The sequence below is a fragment of the Phyllobates terribilis genome, unplaced genomic scaffold, assembly GCF_046119375.1.
Source record: "Phyllobates terribilis strain yellow unplaced genomic scaffold, ASM4611937v1 Scaffold_4__5_contigs__length_816908805, whole genome shotgun sequence".
Lineage (NCBI taxonomy): Eukaryota > Metazoa > Chordata > Amphibia > Anura > Dendrobatidae > Phyllobates > Phyllobates terribilis.
The window spans coordinates 5,539,553-5,559,620 of NW_027362764.1; the positions used below are offsets into that span (position 1 = coordinate 5,539,553).

The 20,068-nt window shown below is 52.3% G+C and overlaps 1 protein-coding gene across 4 annotated transcripts in view; it reads left to right on the forward strand.

Annotated features, from left to right (window-relative positions):
* NBEAL2 (neurobeachin like 2) overlaps nucleotides 1-20,068 on the forward strand; it is a 127,653-nt gene that overhangs the window by 40,801 nt on the left and 66,784 nt on the right. For 3 of the 4 annotated variants that reach the window (XM_073677092.1, XM_073677093.1, XM_073677095.1), the window contains exon 1: nucleotides 16,076-16,162. The exons of the other annotated variant lie outside the window; for it this stretch is intronic. In XM_073677092.1, coding sequence (XP_073533193.1) covers nucleotides 16,091-16,162 — 72 coding nt within the window. In that variant the 5' untranslated portion in view covers nucleotides 16,076-16,090. Of the gene's footprint in view, nucleotides 1-16,075; nucleotides 16,163-20,068 lie in introns of those variants that run through there. 4 annotated transcript variants of the gene reach the window in all.

The following is a 20,068-nucleotide window of genomic DNA, read 5'->3' on the forward strand; positions in this document are numbered from 1 at the left end:
CAGGTCAACAGGTAACTTACCAGGTCTCGCCCTCATTAGGTAAGCCGGGGTACAGTTGGTGGAACCTACCGGGATGTGGTTGTATAGGTCCACCAGATCGGGCAACTTCTCAGGCCACAGACTGCGTTCTTCCAGGGGCAATGTTTTTAGAAGATCCATTACCACCTGGTTCATTTTTTCACAAAGTCCATTAGTTTGCGGATGGTAGGGTGTCGTCCTTATCTTCCGGCAGCCATACAGATTGCAGAATTCCTGGAAGACCTCCGCTTCAAAGGCAGGTCCCTGGTCCGTCAGCACTTGGTCCGGGTACCCGTGTGGACGGCAGAAGTGCTGCTGGAAGGCTCTAGCTGCTGTTTGAGCCGTTAAGTCCTTGACGGGGACGACAACCAAGAACCGGGAGTAATGATCCACGATGGTTAACGCGTAGACGTAGCCACTTCTGCTTGGGGTCAGTTTTACATGATCCAAGGCTACCAGTTCCAACGGTTGCCGGGTGACGATGGACTGCAGGGGAGTCTTCTGGCTGGCCCGGTCCTTCCTTCTCAGATTGCACGGGCCACAGTCTCTGCACCACTTCTCGATGGTTCCCCTCATGCCTACCCAGTGGAACCGCTCGCGCAGCAGGAACTCCAGCTTTTTCCACCCGAAGTGTCCAGCTCCGTCGTGGTATGCCTCCATCACCATGGCTGCGTCTCTTCGTGGCACCACTACTTGCCAGAGTAGTTCATGCGTCCGGGAGTCGACCATTCTGCGGCACAACTTCCCCTTGTAAAGGAATAGTCGACTCTTCTCCGCCCATAGTTGTTTGGCTTCCTTCGGAGCGTCTGGTTCAAGGCGAGCCTCCGGCCGAGTCAGCATCTCCTTCACCAGTCGGACGGCAGGGTCGCTGTCTTGCGTTTCCGCCCAGTTGTAGTGGGGTAAGGGGTTCAACGTAGCAGCCTGCTTACCCCTTACCCGGTGGGAATACTGGATAGTCCCATGACGGTGGAACGCAGGGAGTTCAACTTCTTCCAGTCCCTCCGGATCTTCTCCTTCGTCCGGCAGGTTGGGCATCCTGGACAGGGCATCCGCGTTAGTATTGGAGCGTCCTGCCCGGTATTTGATTGTGAACTCGTAGTTGGACAGACGGGCCATCCACCTCTGCTCCAGGGCACCGAGTCTTGCCGTGTCCAGGTGTGTCAACGGGTTGTTATCCGTGTATACGGTGAACCGGGAAGAAGCGAGGTAATGCCTAAAGCGCTCGGTGACTGCCCATACCACGGCCAGGAACTCTAGCTTAAATGAGCTGTAATTCTCGGGGTTCCTTTCGGTGGGTCGCAGTTTTCGGCTGGCATAGGAGATTACTCGTTCTCTCCCCTGCTGAATCTGGGACAGTACGGCTCCTAGCCCGATGTTACTGGCGTCGGTGTAGAGGATGAAGGGCTGGCTATAGTCCGGGTACGCCAAGATTTCATCCCCCGTGAGGGCCATCTTCAGCTGGCGGAAGGACTCTTCTTCTAGCTCTTCCCATTTGAAGGGCGGCTTCTGGTTCTTGGCCTTTCGGGACTGGCCTATCAGGAGGTCCTGCATAGGCGCTGCCTTTTTGGTGAAACCGGGAATAAACCTTCGGTAGTAGCCTACCAACCCTAGGAACTGCCGCACTTCTTTTACGCTGGAGGGGCTTGGCCATCCCTTAATTGCGGTGATCTTATCGGGGTCGGGAGCCACTCCGTCAGCGCTCACCACGTGTCCCAGGTATTGCACCTTTGGTTTCAGGAGGTGACACTTGGAGGGTTTCACCTTTAGGCCGTAACTCGCCAGAGCTTCGAACACCTCCGCCAGGTGTTTCAGGTGGTCCTCATAAGTTTTGGAGTATACGATGACATCGTCCAGGTACAACAGGACCGTCTCGAAGTTTCTGTGGCCCAGACAGCACTCCATTAATCGTTGGAAGGTTCCTTGGGCGTTGCAGAGTCCGAACGGCATGCAGGTGAACTCGCTAAGTCCCATCGGGGTGGTGAATGCGGTCTTCTCCCGGTCCGCCTCTGCTACAGGAACCTGCCAGTACCCGCTAGTGAGATCCAAGGTAGAGAAGAAGTTAGCAGATCTTAAAGCAGCCAATGACTCCTCTATCCTTGGTAAGGGGTACGCATCCTTGTGTGTGATACGGTTGATTTTCCGGTAATCTACACACATCCTCATGGTGTTGTCTTTCTTTTTGACTAAAACTAGTGGGGCTGCCCAGGGGCTACAGCTATCCCGGATTACCCCAGCCTCCTTCATGTCTCTAAGCATCCCCTTGGCGTGTTGGTAATGTGCAGGGGGTACGGGTCGATACCTCTCTTTTATGGGAGGATGATCTCCCGTGGGGATGCGGTGTTCTACCCCCTTGACTCGCCCGAAGTCTAACGGGTGTTTACTAAACACTCTCTCATACTCTTGAACCACCCGATAGACTCCTTGTTTCTGATGTGAGGGAGTGGAATCAGTACCCAAATGTAGTTGCTGACACCAGTCCTCCATGTCTTTCTTAGAGCCGTTACCTTCCTCCGGGTGAGATGGAGGCAAGGGTTCCACAGATTGTATAGAATTTTGATTAGTGGTATATAATTTGGCTAGCGTGGCATACCGGGGCAGGTACACTTCCCTCTCCCCGATATTTATTATGCGAATGGGCACCCTCCCATGGCGTACATTGACCACCCCCCGTGCTGTCAAAATGGTGGGCCTACTGTCTGAGTAAACTGGTTCTACCATTGCCTGGTAATCTCTACCTCTCAGACCAATAGCTGCCCGGCACCAAATCATCATTTCACTTTTTGGGGGCATGGCAATAGGAAAAGGGTCACACATTCTTACGCTACCAATCTCACCGCCGGAGAGTTCCACTTGTTGCCGTTGCATCAGTGCCCGGATCTCTTTCTGGAGCACCCGCTGCTCGCCGGAGCTGGCGTTCTTGGCAACCTGCTGTAGAAGGAAAATCACCTCTGCAAGACAATTTTCAATTACGTTAGTTCCTAGAGTTATTTTTGGGTGACTCTCATGTTTATCAATATCTACAATGATCAGTCCCTGTGCGGCTAGTTCGACTCTACCGATTTTGAGGGTCACTTCTTTAAATCCGATCTGTGGCACGGGCTGGCCATTGCTGGCGATGATACTCAAGTCGTCGTCAGGGTAGCGGGTAATATCCGAGTCATTCCAGTACTGCTTGAAGAGCACGTACGGGATGGTGGTGACCTGTGACCCGGTATCCAGTAGGGCACTCATGGGAATGCCATCCAGTACCACAGGCAAGACTGGACGTCCTCCCACATATCTGTCGCGCCAGTTCGATGGGCCTGGTGATCTTTTTCCTGGGGGTTGGCCCTCTACCCCAGGTTGTGCCCGTTTAAAGAACAGTACCTTTCCATATGTCCGGGTTGATTGCAGCGGCGGCAGATGGGTCGTCCGTCCTCGCTGTATCGGTCACTGGGTCTTCCTCTGGCCGGTGGGGTCCTCCTTGGTCGACGCCACGGGATGTCCTCCGGTCCGGATGCCAGCTGGATCTTCCCTGGGGTGGAAACCTGTAAAGACTGCACAGTTCGGGTTAGCGCAGCAACGCTCTTAGCTAGCTCTTGGACCTGATGGTGTAGGTCTGGAGCCGGGTCATTGTCCAAGGCCTGCGCATCAGCTCCCACAGGCCCTGCCGACAAGGGCGCCGCCTCCTGGTGGTAAGTGATAGCTGGGCGCCTGTGGGTAACAACGCCACCCGGTGCTGGTTCTCGGAGCACCCGGATAGCTCTATCCTTGAACTGTGCAAAGTCCAGATGGGGATCCTGTAAGGCCATTGCCCGCAACTGGGTTCGGTGGGCATTGCAATATAAACCCTCTATAAATTGTTCAGTCAATAGCCTGTCCTCGTTTCCCACCCCATCAGGGTCGGTCTGCTTTATGGCCCTCAGGGCCTCTTGTAGGTTTAGTGCATAGTCCCTTATACTCTCATGCGCTCGCTGCTTGCACCCGTAGAATCTAAGCTTAATCTCGGCTGAGGTGCGGGTATCAAAGGTGTTCTTCAGCCGGGTTAGTATCCCTGCGACAGTCTTCCTCCCAGGTGGCCAGGATTTTACTTCCCTTTTGGCTGCCCCGGTTAGTTGGGCCACCAGGATGCTCACTTTTTGCTCTTCTGTGAGGGGGTACACCTGGAAGAGGCTATCCAGCTTTTCTCTAAAGTCATGCAGGGTATGTGACTCCCCTGAGTACTGGGGTAGCCAAGCTGCTCCCGGGATATAGGGCATGGTGAAGGGCATAACTGCAGCAGCGGTAGCACTGGCGGGGGTTGAGGCAGTGAAGCCCTCCTCCGTATCCGACATCTTCCTCCCCCCTAGTGGACCGTGGCCTACCTTGCGATGATCCTCTTCCGTAGGCCGCGGCTCCGCAGTGGATCGTCAGGGTTGAGGACCTTCCGTCGCGCTCCTGTGACGTCGGCGTCTGCTGGGCTCCTTCCAGGACCTTACGCAACGTCCGGACGTGAGGCGGGGCTTCAGTTCTCGCGCGCTTTCGGAGTCCACGCCCCTCTTCTTCCCGCGCGGCGTCCTCAAGATGGCGTCCAATGGCGGGAAAACTCCACGGATGGCGGGAAGAAGGTCGAAGATGGCACCGGATGGCGGGAAAACTTCGCGGATGGCGGGAAGAAGGTAGAAGATGGCGCCGGATGGCGGGAAACCTTCACCACTGGTAAGTTTGAACAGTCTTTGCTTTTCAGGCACGCAGTACCCGGTGGTTGCGGGCACGAAATCCTGCCGACTACGCCAAAGTTGACGCGCCCCTGGGCCTGTGTCGCGCTGCGTTGCGCACGCGGGAGCCTACCCGGAGCCGGATCAGTGGAGGGTTGTAGTCTCGTGGCGGTGACCCGGTCCGTGCCCAGGGAGTCAAACTAGACGGCAGTCTATTAGTAGTAAATAGTTGATGACTACGCCACCCGTTGAGTGCAGCCAGGAAGCTGCTGCTGCAGGGCAGACCGCTGAGGCCGGTGGTAGGATTGTGCAGCGTGATAGTATAACCCCCAACGGGAGGGGTATGGCCTCAGGGCAGCCGACGTGGATGATGGGGGTAGCAGGAACCACTCAGAGACGGTACGGTGTAGTTCAGGGTCTTTACTGGTAACAACGACAGACCCTCCCGGAGTACTTGCTAGCAAACGGGGCCTGGTCAGTCTTTGAGCAGATGGGATCTCCCCTGGCCAGGCGTAGTTGTAGGCCTCCCAAACTGACTGTACTCTTCTGGCTACCTTGCTAGAAGCTGATGTAAGTAGCCCACGTCCCTGAGTGTACCGTGTGGTGCTCACCCGTATGGCCGGTGACTCGGGGCCTTCTAATGGCTTCCGCTCCACGATGGCGGTGCTGGTCCCACGCGTGTGACCGTGCCTTCGGGCTTCTGGGCCAGAGGACCTGAAATCCCCTGCCTGACGGATTCTGCTGCTGGGTAGGAGTTAGTCCCCACAGCCTCGGACTCCGGGTCCGGTAAAGAATCTTCTTAGTCAGGGCGAGCTCTGCAGCTGCCAGCCCCTGACTCCTTGTAACTCTGCTGTTTCCTATGCTGCTTCTTGTCTCCACTCTCCTTGTCTGACTCACCCTGCCTCAGCCCCGGGTTTATACAGGGGAAGTTCTTCCCCTCCCAAGACTGGGCAGGAGGTGTGGCATGCACAGGATCCCTGACCAAAGGACCTCCCACCTGCTCTCAGACATAACATTACATTACTGTGGAAAACCAGACCCCTGGGGTGCCACATTTCCATTTTAGAAGGTATTTGCCTCCTTGCTTCTCTTTATTACATAGGGCATGTTGTTCTACCTCCATATAATGTTTCATTTGTGCTATTAGTTCCGTAATGGGGGGATATTGGGATATAGCCAATGTTTTAGGAGTCCTGAGTGTCTTTTAGATATATATATATATATATATATATATATATATATATATATATATATATATATATATATATATATATACAGTGCCTACAAGTAGTATTCAACCCCCTGCAGATTTAGCTGGTTTGATAAGATGCAAATAAGTTAGAGCCTTCAAACTGCAAACGAGAGTAGGTTTTATGAACAGAAGCATAAATCTTACAAACCAAAAAGTTATGTTGCTCAGTTGAATTTTATTAAATTTTAAACATAAAAGTGTGGGTCAATTATTATACAACCCCTATGTTTAATATTTTGTGGAATAACCCTTGTTTGCAATTACAGCTAATAATCGTCTTTTATAAGACCTGATCAGGCCGGCACAGGTCTGTGGAGTTATCTTGGCCCACTCCTCCATGCAGATCTTCTCCAAGTTATCTAGGTTCTTTGGGTGTCTCATGTGGACTTTATTCTTGAGCTCCTTCCACAAGTTTTCAATTGGGTTAAGGTCAGGAGACTGACTAGGCCACTCCAACACCTTGACTTTTTCCCTCTTGAACCAGGCCTTGGTTTTCTTGGCTGTGTGCTTTGGGTCGTTGTCTTGTTGGAAGATGAAATTACAACCCATCTTAAGATCCTTGATAGAGGAGCGGAGGTTCTTGGCCAAAATCTTCAGGTAGGCCGTGCTATCCATCTTCCCATTGATGTGGACCAGATGGCCAGGCCCCTTGGCAGAGAAACGGCCCCACAGCATGATGCTGCCACCACCATGCTTGACTGTAGGGATGGTATTCTTGGGGTCGTATGCAGTGCCATCCAGTCTCCAAACGTCACGTGTGTGGTTGGCACCAAAGATCTCGATCTTGGTCTCATCAGACCATAGAACCTTGAACCAGTCTGTCTCAGAGTCCTCCAAGTGATCATGAGCAAACTGTAGACGAGCCTTGACATGACGCTTTGAAAGTAAAGGTACCTTACGGGCTCGTCTGGAACGGAGACCATTGCGGTGGAGTACGTTACTTATGGTATTGACTGAAACCAATGTCCCCACTGCCATGAGATCTTCCCGGAGCTCCTTCCTTGTTTTCCTTGGGTTAGCCTTGACTCTTCGGACACTTTCAAAGGCTGTCCTGGCCGTGGAAGGCTAACAGTAGTTCCATAAGCCTTCCACTTACGGATGATGCTCCCAACAGTGGAGACAGGTAGGCCCAACTCCTTGGAAAGGGTTTTGTACCCCTTGCCAGCCTTGTGACCCTCCACGATCTTGTCTCTGATGGCCTTGGAATGCTCCTTTGTCTTTCCCATGTTGACCATGTCTGAGTGCTGTTCACAAGTTTGGGGAGGGTCTTAAATAGTCAGAAAAGGCTGGCAAAAGAGATCTTTAATCCACACATGTGAAGCTCATTATTCTTGGTGCCTGAACTACTTCTTAATACTTTAGGGGGACCAAACAGAATTCTTGTGGTTTGAGGGGTTGAATAATAAATGACACTCTGAATTAACTTTTAACGTTTTAAAAAAATAAATAAAAAAAAAACAAAAACAATATTTGCTGCAGTGCATTTCCCACTTCCAGGCTGATCTACAGTACAAATGTCACAATGCCAAGTTAATTCCGCATGTGTCAACCAGCTAAATCTGCAGGGGGTTGAATACTACTTGTAGGCACTGTATATATATATATATATATATATATATATATATATATATATATATATATATATATATATATATATATATATATATATATATATAATTTGTCAGTTTAATTGCAGGAAGATCAGTGGGGCTCCGGGCCCTGTTACCCACCAATTACTAAAAAAAAAAAACAACCCTATAGCTGTGCGGCTCAGGAGACAGGAGTGCCGCACGGGCTTTCTATTGTATCCGTACTGCAGGGCGCTGGCGTCATGTGTGTTCCTCTCCATCCCGTGTAGGTCGTGGGCCTAAAGAGACCTCCGGCCAATAAGACCGTGAGCGGTGGAGCTGGCGTCCCCCAGGTTTTATCTGTATAAGTGTCTTATGGACGTCGCTACATTTGAGTGGCTCCTGCAGACAGCTAAGAGCCACGCATCAGGGGCTTACAAGCCATGGGATGGGCCTCGCATCCCAATAAGGAGAGGTGACCTAAATCTAGGGAAAGGTGCCAAACTCTTCTTCTTCTCCCCCTTTTCTTCTTCTCTCCCTTTTCTTCTTCTTCTTCCCCTTTTCTTCTTCTTCTCCCCCTTTTCTTCTTCTTCTCCCCCTTGTCTTCTTCCTCTCCCTCTTCTTCTTCCTCTCCCTCTTCTTCCTCTCCCTCTTCCTCTTCTTCTTCTCCCTCTTCTTCTTCTTCTTTTCCCTCTTCTTCTTCTCCCTCTTCTTCTTCTTCTTCTTCTTCTTTTCCCTCTTCTTCTTCTCCCTCTTCCTCTTCTTCTCCCTCTTCCTCTTCTTCTCCCTCTTCCTCTTCTTCTCCCTCTTCTTCTTCTTCTCCCTCTTCTTCTTCTTCTTCTCCCTCTTCTTCTTCTTCTTCTTCTTCTCCCTCTTCCTCTTCTTCTTCTCCCTCTTCTTCTTCTTCTCCCTCTTCTTCTTCTTCTCCCTCTTCTTCTTCTTCTTCTTCTTCTCCCTCTTCTTCTTCTTCTCCCTCTTCTTCTTCTTCTCCCTCTTCTTCTTCTTCTTCTTCTCCCTCTTCTTCTTCTTCTCCCTCTTCTTCTTCTTCTTCTTCTCCCTCTTCTTCTTCTTCTTCTTCTCCCTCTTCTTCTTCTTCTTCTTCTCCCTCTTCTTCTTCTTCTCCCTCCTCTTCTTCTTCTTCTTCTCCTTCTTCTCCCTTTTCTTCTTCTTCTCCTTCTTCTTCTCCTTCTCCCTTTTCGTCTTCTCCTTCTTCTTCTTCTTCCCCTTCTTCTTCTTCTTACCCTTCTTCTTCTTCTTACCCTTCTTCTTCTTCTTCCCCTTCTTCTTCTTCCCCTTCTTCTTCTTCTTCCCCTTCTTCTTCTTCTTCTTCCCCTTCTTCTTCTTCTTCTTCCCCTTCTTCTTCTTCTTCTTCCCCTTCTTCTTCTTCTTCTTCCCCTTCTTCTTCTTCTTCTTCCCCTTCTTCTTCTTACCCTTCTTCTTCTTCTTCTTACCCTTCTTCTTCTTACCCTTCTTCTTCTTCTTCTTACCCTTCTTCTTCTTCCCCTTCTTCTTCTCTTTCCCCTTCTTCTTCTTCTCTTTCCCCTTCTTCTTCTTCTCTTTCCCCTTCTTCTTCTTCTCTTTCCCCTTCTTCTTCTTCTCTTTCCCCTTCTTCTTCTTCTCTTTCCCCTTCTTCTTCTTCTCTTTCCCCTTCTTCTTCTTCTCTTTCCCCTTCTTCTTCTTCTCTTTCCCCTTCTTCTTCTTATACTTCCCCCTCTTCTTCCTCCATCTCCATACATAACACATGTCCTGGTGTAAAGTAACTTTCTGCGACTATTGGTGAAGTTGCTTTTGCTAATGAGCCTAAACGTGCCGGAATAAAGCTCAAGTCTCTTTAAGGGTGTGTGCACACGGCCAGGAGCCACTGTGGGTTTGACGCTGCGTGTTATACAGCATCAAACCTGCAGCGGCCGGATGTCACAGCATAATGGATGGGATTTGTAGAAAGTTCACTATGCGTCTCCGTGCACCTGCGGATCACCCACGGACACTGACATGGGGCGCGTCTTTCCAAACCGCAGCATGTCAATTTCTCTTGCGGAGTCACTGGTCTCCACAAGAGAAATTAGATCAGTGCAATGTATAGGGTGCGGTGAATGGTTCAATGAACACGGATTCACCTATGTTCATATAACGCAGCGCTTTGGAAGCAGTATAAAGTATTGTTTGACGGGCTCTTTCCAGATCAACAAACTTTCTCCAGTCTTTCTTTCTCTTCTGGTTTTCTGTTCTTTGCTGGTTGGGCCCTCTCTTAACATCCCGTACGCCGGTGGATTTGCTCTTGCAGGAGGAGACGGAGCACGCCCAGAGGCCAGAGCCTGATTTTCCAGTTCCTGGAGTGAGCAGCCTCATGTCTGGATGTGTACGCTTCATTCCTCAGAGCGGGCGTTACATCCTTTGTGTACAGGAGACGTACGATTAAAGGGACAAACACATTTCCCACTCTGAGAGCCTTGGTGCCTCGCGCCTCCCCGCCACTGAGACCCACGCTGCATGGCGCCTCGCGCCTCCCCGCCACTGAGACCCAGGCTGCATGGCGCCTCGCGCCTCCCCGCCACTGAGACCCGCGCTGCATGGCGCCTCGCACCTCCCCGCCACTGAGACCCGCGCTGCATGGCGCCTCGCACCTCCCCGCCACTGAGACCCGCGCTGCATGGCGCCTCGCACCTCCCCGCCACTGAGACCCGCGCTGCATGGCGCCTCGCACCTCCCCGCCACTGAGACCCGCGCTGCATGGCGCCTCGCACCTCCCCGCCACTGAGACCCGCGCTGCATGGCGCCTCGCACCTCCCCGCCACTGAGACCCGCGCTGCATGGCGCCTCACACCTCCCCGCCACTGAGACATGGCGCCTCGCACCTCCCCGCCACTGAGACCCACGCTGCATGGCGCCTCGCACCTCCCCGCCACTGAGACCCACGGTGCGTGGCGCCTCGCACCTCCCCGCCACTGAGACCCACGCTGCATGGCGCCTCGCACCTCCCCGCCACTGAGACCCACACTGCATGGCGCCTCGCACCTCCCCGCCACTGAGACCCACGCTGCATGGCGCCTCGCACCTCCCCGCCACTGAGACCCACGCTGCATGGCGCCTCGCACCTCCCGCCACTGAGACCCACGCTGCATGGCGCCTCGCACCTCCCCGCCACTGAGACCCGCGCTGCATGGCGCCTCGCACCTCCCCGCCACTGAGACCCGCGCTGCATGGCGCCTCGCACCTCCCCGCCACTGAGACCTGTGCTGCATGGCGCCTCGCACCTCCCCGCCACTGAGACCCGCGGTGCATGGCGCCTCGCACCTCCCCGCCACTGAGACCTGTGCTGCATGGCGCCTCGCACCTCCCCGCCACTGAGACCCGCGGTGCATGGTGCCTTGCACCTCCCCGCCACTTAGACCCGCGGTGCATGGCGCCTCGCACCTCCCCGCCACTGAGACATGGTTCCTCGCACCTGACTCTTATCTTTCATTGCCTTTGCAGATATTTGCTTTCTTCTCCACGTTGTTACCGCTTGGTGACTTGTGATGTGGACGTGGGCCAATGTACCTGGAAATGTACATAGGTATTTTTAAAGGGACAGTGCACACACTATGTAACGCTCTCATGGAAGGTTTTATGAATGTGTTTGATTCCCTTCCCCAGTTTTTTTTGGTATTTCTTACATCAGCCAGCAGAGGGCAGCAGGGCACATGATGGAGCCCCTCCCAGGATGTAGACTCTGGCTCCTGTGATGGGGGAACTTTCCATGTAAAATAAAGGGGTCTAGTAACGTTTGTTATATAATCTCCCCCATGTGACTCGGGGTTGTTGTGACTTGTCTCGGTGATGGGTGGAGTTGCCCTTTAAGTCACATTTTATATTTAGAGATCTCCGTTTTCTTCCCACTTCTCCGCGTTTTCTCGGCGCTGCTGTTCTCAGCCGTGAATATAAACAGCGCGGAGAGCGGTTATAATAACTGTTTATAAAGGAAGTGGAAGGTTTATACTGGGAAGGTTTAACTGGTTCCTGGCCGGAGAGGGCACGCGGCGCCCTGCACATCACCCGGCTGGTTACATGGATGCCCGTGGCCTGACTGCTATTCAGCCTGACGCATTTCAGGGCAATGAGCCCAACTCTGTAGTCTCCATGATGGGAGTTGTAGTTTGGCCCCCGGTTGGAGCTGTTACTCTAGCGGCTTCTTCTCCATTGGTTTTAGCCGTTATAAAAGGAATTCTGCTCTCAGTAAAGAGGTTGTTAGATCTGCGCTCGGGGTCAGCGGACAGGACGCTTCCGGTCCTGTGATGGACGCACAGGTGCAGGGCTCAGTGCCACCACCAGAGCTGCGAATCACCGGAGAGCTAATTATCCACTGGAGGTTTTCACTGTCTGCAGAGATCCTGAGAACCGAGTGTAACCCATACAGAGAGTACATTCATTGGCTGACTATTAAAGTGATTGTCCTCTTTGGTGACTTTCGGATTGTGGAGTTCGTTTTGGCCACGATGAGGAAGCGATCATCGCTCTGTGCAGCTGCACTACCTTACGTCATTGAGAGGGATCCACCTGTTACCTTCAGATGGGCTAAAGTGGACAATCCCTCTAAGAATTCTACTTTGTGTCCTCCGATCGGAGGAGAGAAATTACATCCCGTCCTTTGTCCGGTCCTCACCTGTGAGCAGCAGCCTGTCCTCTGTCTGGTCCTCACCTGTGAGCAGCAGCCTGTCCTCTGTCCGGTCCTCACCTGTGAGCAGCAGCCCGTCCTCTGTCCGGTCCTCACCTGTGAGCAGCAGCCTGTCCTCTGTCCGGTCCTCACCTGTGAGCAGCAGCCCGTCCTCTGTCCGGTCCTCACCTGTGAGCAGCAGCCCGTCCTCTGTCCCATCCTCTCCTGTGAGCAGCAGCCCGTCCTCTGTCCGGTCCTCACCTGTGAGCAGCAGCCCGTCCTCTGTCCGGTCCTCACCTGTGAGCAGCAGCATGTCCTCTGTCCGGTCCTCACCTGTGAGCAGCAGCCCGTCCTCTGTCCGGTCCTCACCTGTGAGCAGCAGCCCGTCCTCTGTCCGGTCCTCACCTGTGAGCAGCAGCCTGTCCTCTGTCCCGTCCTCTCCTGTGAGCAGCAGCCCGTCCTCTGTCTGGTCCTCACCTGTGAGCAGCAGCCTGTCCTCTGTCCGGTCCTCACCTGTGAGCAGCAGCCCGTCCTCTGTCCGGTCCTCACCTGTGAGCAGCAGCATGTCCTCTGTCCGGTCCTCACCTGTGAGCAGCAGCCCGTCCTCTGTCCGGTCCTCACCTGTGAGCAGCAGCCTGTCCTGTGTCCGCTCCTCACCTGTGAGCAGCAGCCTGTCCTCTGTCCGCTCCTCACCTGTGAGCAGCAGCCCGTCCTCTGTCCGGTCCTCACCTGTGAGCAGCAGCCCGTCCTCTGTCCGGTCCTCACCTGTGAGCAGCAGCCCGTCCTCTGTCCGGTCCTCACCTGTGAGCAGCAGCCATTTCCTCTGTCCCGTCCTCACCTGTGAGCAGCAGTCTGTCCTCTGTCCGCTCCTCACCTGTGAGCAGCAGCCCGTCCTCTGTCCGGTCCTCACCTGTGAGCAGCAGCCATTTCCTCTGTCCCGTCCTCTCCTGTGAGCAGCAGCCTGTCCTCTGTCCGCTCCTCACCTGTGAGCAGCAGCCTGTCCTCTGTCCGCTCCTCACCTGTGAGCAGCAGCCTGTCCTCTGTCCGGTCCTCACCTGTGAGCAGCAGCCCGTCCTCTGTCCGGTCCTCACCTGTGAGCAGCAGCCCGTCCTCTGTCCGGTCCTCACCTGTGAGCAGCAGCCCGTCCTCTGTCCGGTCCTCACCTGTGAGCAGCAGCCATTTCCTCTGTCCCGTCCTCTCCTGTGAGCAGCAGCCCGTCCTCTGTCCGCTCCTCACCTGTGAGCAGCAGCCCGTCCTCTGTCCGCTCCTCACCTGTGAGCAGCAGCCCGTCCTCTGTCCGCTCCTCACCTGTGAGCAGCAGCCTGTCCTCTGTCCCGTCCTCTCCTGTGAGCAGCAGCCTGTCCTCTGTCCGCTCCTCACCTGTGAGCAGCAGCCTGTCCTCTGTCCGGTCCTCACCTGTGAGCAGCAGCCCGTCCTCTGTCCGCTCCTCACCTGTGAGCAGCAGCCCGTCCTCTGTCCGCTCCTCACCTGTGAGCAGCAGCCTGTCCTCTGTCCCGTCCTCACCTGTGAGCAGCAGCCCGTCCTCTGTCCGCTCCTCACCTGTGAGCAGCAGCCTGTCCTCTGTCCGGTCCTCACCTGTGAGCAGCAGCCTGTCCTCTGTCCGGTCCTCACCTGTGAGCAGCAGCCCGTCCTCTGTCCCGTCCTCTCCTGTGAGCAGCAGCCCGTCCTCTGTCCGCTCCTCACCTGTGAGCAGCAGCCTGTCCTCTGTCCGCTCCTCACCTGTGAGCAGCAGCCTGTCCTCTGTCCGCTCCTCACCTGTGAGCAGCAGCCTGTCCTCTGTCCGCTCCTCACCTGTGAGCAGCAGCCTGTCCTCTGTCCGCTCCTCACCTGTGAGCAGCAGCATGTCCTCTGTCTGGTCCTCACCTGTGAGCAGCAGCCTGTCCTCTGTCCGCTCCTCACCTGTGAGCAGCAGCATGTCCTCTGTCCCGTCCTCACCTGTGAGCAGCAGCCATTTCCTCTGTCCCGTCCTCACCTGTGAGCAGCAGCCATTTCCTCTGTCCCGTCCTCACCTGTGAGCAGCAGCCATTTCCTCTGTCCCGTCCTCACCTGTGAGCAGCAGCCATTTCCTCTGTCCCGTCCTCTCCTGTGAGCAGCAGCCTGTCCTCTGTCCGGTCCTCACCTGTGAGCAGCAGCCCGTCCTCTGTCTGGTCCTCACCTGTGAGCAGCAGCCCGTCCTCTGTCCGGTCCTCTCCTGTGAGCAGCAGCCCGTCCTCTGTCCGGTCCTCTCCTGTGAGCAGCAGCCCGTCCTCTGTCCGGTCCTCTCCTGTGAGCAGCAGCCCGTCCTCTGTCCGGTCCTCTCCTGTGAGCAGCAGCCTGTCCTCTGTCCGGTCCTCACCTGTGAGCAGCAGCCCGTCCTCTGTCTGGTCCTCACCTGTGAGCAGCAGCCCGTCCTCTGTCCGGTCCTCTCCTGTGAGCAGCAGCCCGTCCTCTGTCCCGTCCTCTCCTGTGAGCAGCAGCCTGTCCTCCGCACATCTCCAGATCTCTATCAGGTCGGCGCCGCTCTCAGCCAGTTTCCATTTTCACCTCATTTATTTTTTTTTCCCTTTTGATTCTTTGTTTTTGTGGTTTGAGGTTTTTCTTGTGTATTTTTATATTATGGTTCCTCTTAAAGGAATATTGCACCATCTTATTGATCTCTGTACTTGTACTGATGGCGATGTCGGCTGGATTTACTCTGCGTGGTTATCGGCGTTCCCCTGAGCTGGCTCCTGATAATCCGGCAGAGGTGGGTTCACGCTGAACGACCTCTGGTGTTAGACGGCCGCTGATTGCCCCATTTCTCCTGATTGGAGGCAGTTTAGTAGCCTGTTCAGACGCCGACTGCTCGTCTCATGTTCTGTTGCATAGTCTGTCGTTCTCGGCAGCACATATTGGTTACACAAGTCCGTACGCTGCTGAGACCAATGTTTTTTTTTTTTAAGCAAACTAGGGGCACATTCACACTGCATGATTATTAGGAGTGTTCCTAGGACGCTGTTTTCTGATAATTGTGCAAGGTAGACAGGCTGCGGATCACCCAACACACCAGCAGAAGTCTTGCTTCTTGTGACTGGAGCATGAGCCGGTTGTCCTCCAGATGACTTAGTCTCCGACCCCCCAGACATCGCCTCCTTGTGGTTGCTCGTGGCTTAAACTGTTGGTCTGCATTAACCATTCCTTTTTTCTGGTCCTGCCTTTCCGTTTAGGCAGCTGTGCTCCTCATTCATCTCAGGTGATAACATTGCGCTCAGAGGTCGTGACATGAAGAACTTGTACAGAGTCGAATTTGCTGCGGCGTTATAGCTCCCCCTAGTGGACAAATTAGGATGTAAAACAAGGAACTATCATAGGCTTCTTGTCATCCTGAGCGCATACTGCCTCCTAGTGGATGCTAGGGGTGTGAGGCGGGGACATCTATCAGCACAATTACATTGGAATACAGCACCCCCTGGTGGACACATTCTGATGAAAAACTGAAGACTCAGATTCAGAATTTTATGAAAATTTTATAGGAGAAATTGGAGCTATAAAGAAAAAAAAAAATGCCAATGAGGCCATAAAAGATAAGACCTCACCGTGAGGAAAGTGTTTGAACCTTGACTGCCCCTTTAAGTCAAAGCTTAAAGCAAAGATATGTGGAGGAAAAAAAAAAAAAACATTTTAAAGGGGCAGTACATAATTTTCCGTGACACTGATGACCTGCATCTCTGTGTTCGGGGGAGGATGCCTCCGCTCGCAGGGCACAGGTTGTCATGGTGCCGGCGGTGCGCTCGCTTGTGGTGGTTTTGTTGCGCAGATAGCAGAGGAAGTGTTGCGCTGGCCCCGGTGACTCTGCATTTCCTGACGTTTGGTTCTTACTCTTCTGAGTCTCGCTGCAGAGCTGACAACTCTTCTGCTTGTGCCCCCGATCCTGTGACACTTCCTCCCCCCATGGTTCGGAGGAATGGTTCTTTCTAACATGGCCGCCAGGATAATGGCGCCCTGTGACTGGATGATAACGCTCCGACCTGAGCAGGTAACTGACTACGGGTGACGATACTGTACTGATGTGCGGGATCCTGAGAATATTCCCAGTAATGGCCGCCATCGCCTCTCGCTTTTTTTTGTGCTTTTTCGCTCTTGAATCCAGTCTCTAGCTCTCTGTTACTGCTAAGGCTGACAAATATGGCCGCCTTAAAGGGGTCGTCCACCCCTTACATATTGTTACTCTGTTGGCCTCCCTTCCCGTGTAGCAGATCAGCTATAATTGGGCATTTTATATATATATATATATATATATATATATATATATATATATATATATATATATATATATATATATATATATATATATATATATATATATATATATATATATAACCCGCGCACATTTCTACCCCTCCCCCAGTTCGGTCAATGGCTCCTTTGTCGTTCTCTTTAGTTGATAGGATTATGGCTGGTAAGTGCTAAAAGTGCAATTCCCCAATTTCTAAGAAGAACTGTGGCCGGAGTCCTCTGCTCTTCTGCCGCCTTTCAGGGTGACATGCGGAGCCTGCGGCCACCAACCATCGCCGTGCAGAATGGGGAGGGCTGCAATCTCTGCTTGCTGTCAGTGACTGAGAACACTTGTCACAGGTCCCCCGCTGAGCCGAGGAGTGGATACAAATGTGTCCAGTGTAAGACGGATACACTGTAACAACAAGCAGCTCAGAGGATACAATGTATCAAACACAGGACTCGTCAGTACAGGGTCACAGGCGCTCAGAGGATACAATGTATCAAACACAGGACTCGTCAGTACAGGGTAACAGGCGCTCAGGATACAATGTATCAAACACAGGACTCGTCAGTACAGGGTCACAGGCGCTCAGAGCAGAGGATACAATGTATCAAACACAGGACTCGTCAGTACAGGGTCACAGGCGCTCAGAGGATACAATGTATCAAACACAGGACTCGTCAGTACAGGGTCACAGGCGCTCAGAGGATACAATGTATCAAACACAGGACTCGTCAGTACAGGGTCACAGGTGCTCAGGATACAATGTATCAAACGCAGGACTCGTCAGTACAGGGTCACAGGCGCTCAGAGGATACAATGTATCAAACACAGGACTCAGTACAGGGTCACAGGCGCTCAGAGGATACAATGTATCAAACACAGGACTCAGTACAGGGTCACAGGCGCTCAGAGGATACAATGTATCAAACACAGGACTCAGTACAGGGTCACAGGCGCTCAGGATACAATGTATCAAACTCAGGACTCGTCAGTACAGGGTCACAGGCGCTCAGGATACAATGTATCAAACTCAGGACTCGTCAGTACAGGGTCACAGGCGCTCAGAGGATACAATGTATGAAACACAGGACTCGTCAGTACAGGGTCACAGGCGCTCAGAGGATACAATGTATCAAACGCAGGACTCGTCAGTACAGGGTCACAGGTGCTCAGGATACAATGTATCAAACGCAGGACTCGTCAGTACAGGGTCTCAGGCGCTCAGAGGATACAATGTATCAAACACAGGACTCAGTACAGGGTCACAGGCGCTCAGAGGATACAATGTATCAAACATAGGACTCAGTACAGGGTCACAGGCGCTCAGAGGATACAATGTATCAAACACAGGACTCAGTACAGGGTCACAGGCGCTCAGGATACAATGTATCAAACTCAGGACTCGTCAGTACAGGGTCACAGGCGCTCAGGATACAATGTATCAAACTCAGGACTCGTCAGTACAGGGTCACAGGCGCTCAGGATACAATGTATCAAACGCAGGACTCGTCAGTACAGGGTCACAGGCGCTCAGGATACAATGTATCAAACTCAGGACTCGTCAGTACAGGGTCACAGGCGCTCAGGATACAATGTATCAAACTCAGGACTCGTCAGTACAGGGTCACAGGCACTCAGAGAATACAATGTATCAAACGCAGGACTCGTCATTACAGGGTCACAGGCACTCAGAGGATACAATGTATCAAACGCAGGACTCGTCAGTACAGGGTCACAGGTGCTCAGAAGATACAATGTATTAAACGCAGGACTCGTCAGTACAGGGTCACAGGTGCTCAGGATACAATGTATCAAACACAGGACTCGTCAGTACAGGGTCACAGGTGCTCAGGATACAATGTATCAAACACAGGACTCGTCAGTACAGGGTCACAGGCACTCAGAGGATACAGTGTATCAAACGCAGGACTCTTCTTTACAGTCCTTGATGAATTTTCTACGGATTTTGAAATCTCAGTTCATTATTTCTGTGAATTTTCAATGCATATTTTGAAATCTGCGGATAAGAACTTCGGCGTCTTACACAAGCGGATCCTGCTTCGGACAGATCTGCCCGGTACCTGAAGGAAACGTTCACACGGCTCCGATACAAAATCTGCACCATCTGCGCTCTGCCCCTACGTGGATCACCGGAGCCCTTCTGGAGTGACGTAGTCTTATATTCTATGATGACATTTTTTGGTAATTTATTGTTTTATTTTGAGCTTTTGATTATTTTTCAGCATTTTTTGTTATTTTTTTTCTCTCCATGGAGTCGTCTTTTTGCTTCTCTTGTGAAACGTTTTGTAAGATTGTCTAATGGAAAACCCCCCAAAACGATGTGAGTGCGCTGCGGTGATAAGACGTGTGATGGCAGATCCCGGGCAGATAACGGAGCCGCGTGACATCACGTTATGTCGTTTCTTTGGCTGATGTTTGAGGACAATGTCAGACTCCATACCGGTCAGGAGCCGCGTCTTGCGCCCCTGCCGTCCCTCCTTTAAGCAGGTGTTTCCTCTAGGACAAGTTGCAGCAACCTGTGGCACTCTAGCTATTGTAACACTACAACTCCCAGCATGTCCTGACAACCGGCAGCATGGTGGGAGCTGTACTTCCACATCAGGTGGAGAGCTTTAGATGGCTGATGATCTTTCTAGGAAAAAGCTATGGTAGATTTTATTCTTATTTTCTGATGGGGGGGCGGCATTTTTCAGAGAGAGCTGTCCCGCTTATATTTGTCTTAAAGGGAAATGCTGTTTTTTTTTTGTATGCTCCTCCTCTTTTCGGCTCTCCTATCTGTGCCTTTCTGCAGAGAAGTTTGTTATTATCACATCTGAAGTGACCTGTTCTTTAATTTAAAAACATTAGGTCACTTTAAGCCTTAAAGGGACCCTAATCTTGAAAATGTGAAAAATGTCAGAAATAATTACTGTAGCTTATATGTGTAGAGGAGAACCAGTGCCGAGCCTCACCCCTGGGATGTAGATGTCTGCGGCGCCTCGGGAGACCCGTGTGTACGCCGTGATGCGAGATATTCGATCTCCGCCGGCTGCTGAGATATTTCTGCTTATTCAAGGAATACAAATTCTTAGAGGAGAAAATTGTGACCTTTTTAAAAGCGCTGACGCTGTACCGAAACACGGGGCGTTCCGGATCACAGGTCAATCGTTACCGCAGGGGGGGGAGATCAGAGTGGCTGTCACTGCAGCTCCCACACCCAGCATTACCAGATTCCTGAGCGGCAGATCTGCTCGGCTATGGTAAAATATAGCATGGGAAAGAAATACTGCTGCCGGACCAGGCGTGTGTGTACCTTTAAAAATTGCGAAATGTGTTGCTGAACCCTTTTATCTGTAAGCGGTCATCACCGCCACCTGATTTTGAAGTTGAAATCTTAAAAAAAAAAAAAAAAAAAAAAAGTGAAGTGAAGTACCAAAAATTACACCCCCCCCCCGATTACCCCGGAAAACACTCTGTAATTGCGATGTACCCGGGATGGGAAATCAAGACAGGAGTGAAGTAAGAGCGAGGTCTCGGCAGGATTTCCTCTTTGCATCATCAATAGAAATTACTTGTATTTTTTTGTTTTGGGGGTGGTGTGAACATAAAGGGTTAATTGTGTTCTCTGCGGAGGCTGAGCGCCTCTGATTTTCGCCGTCA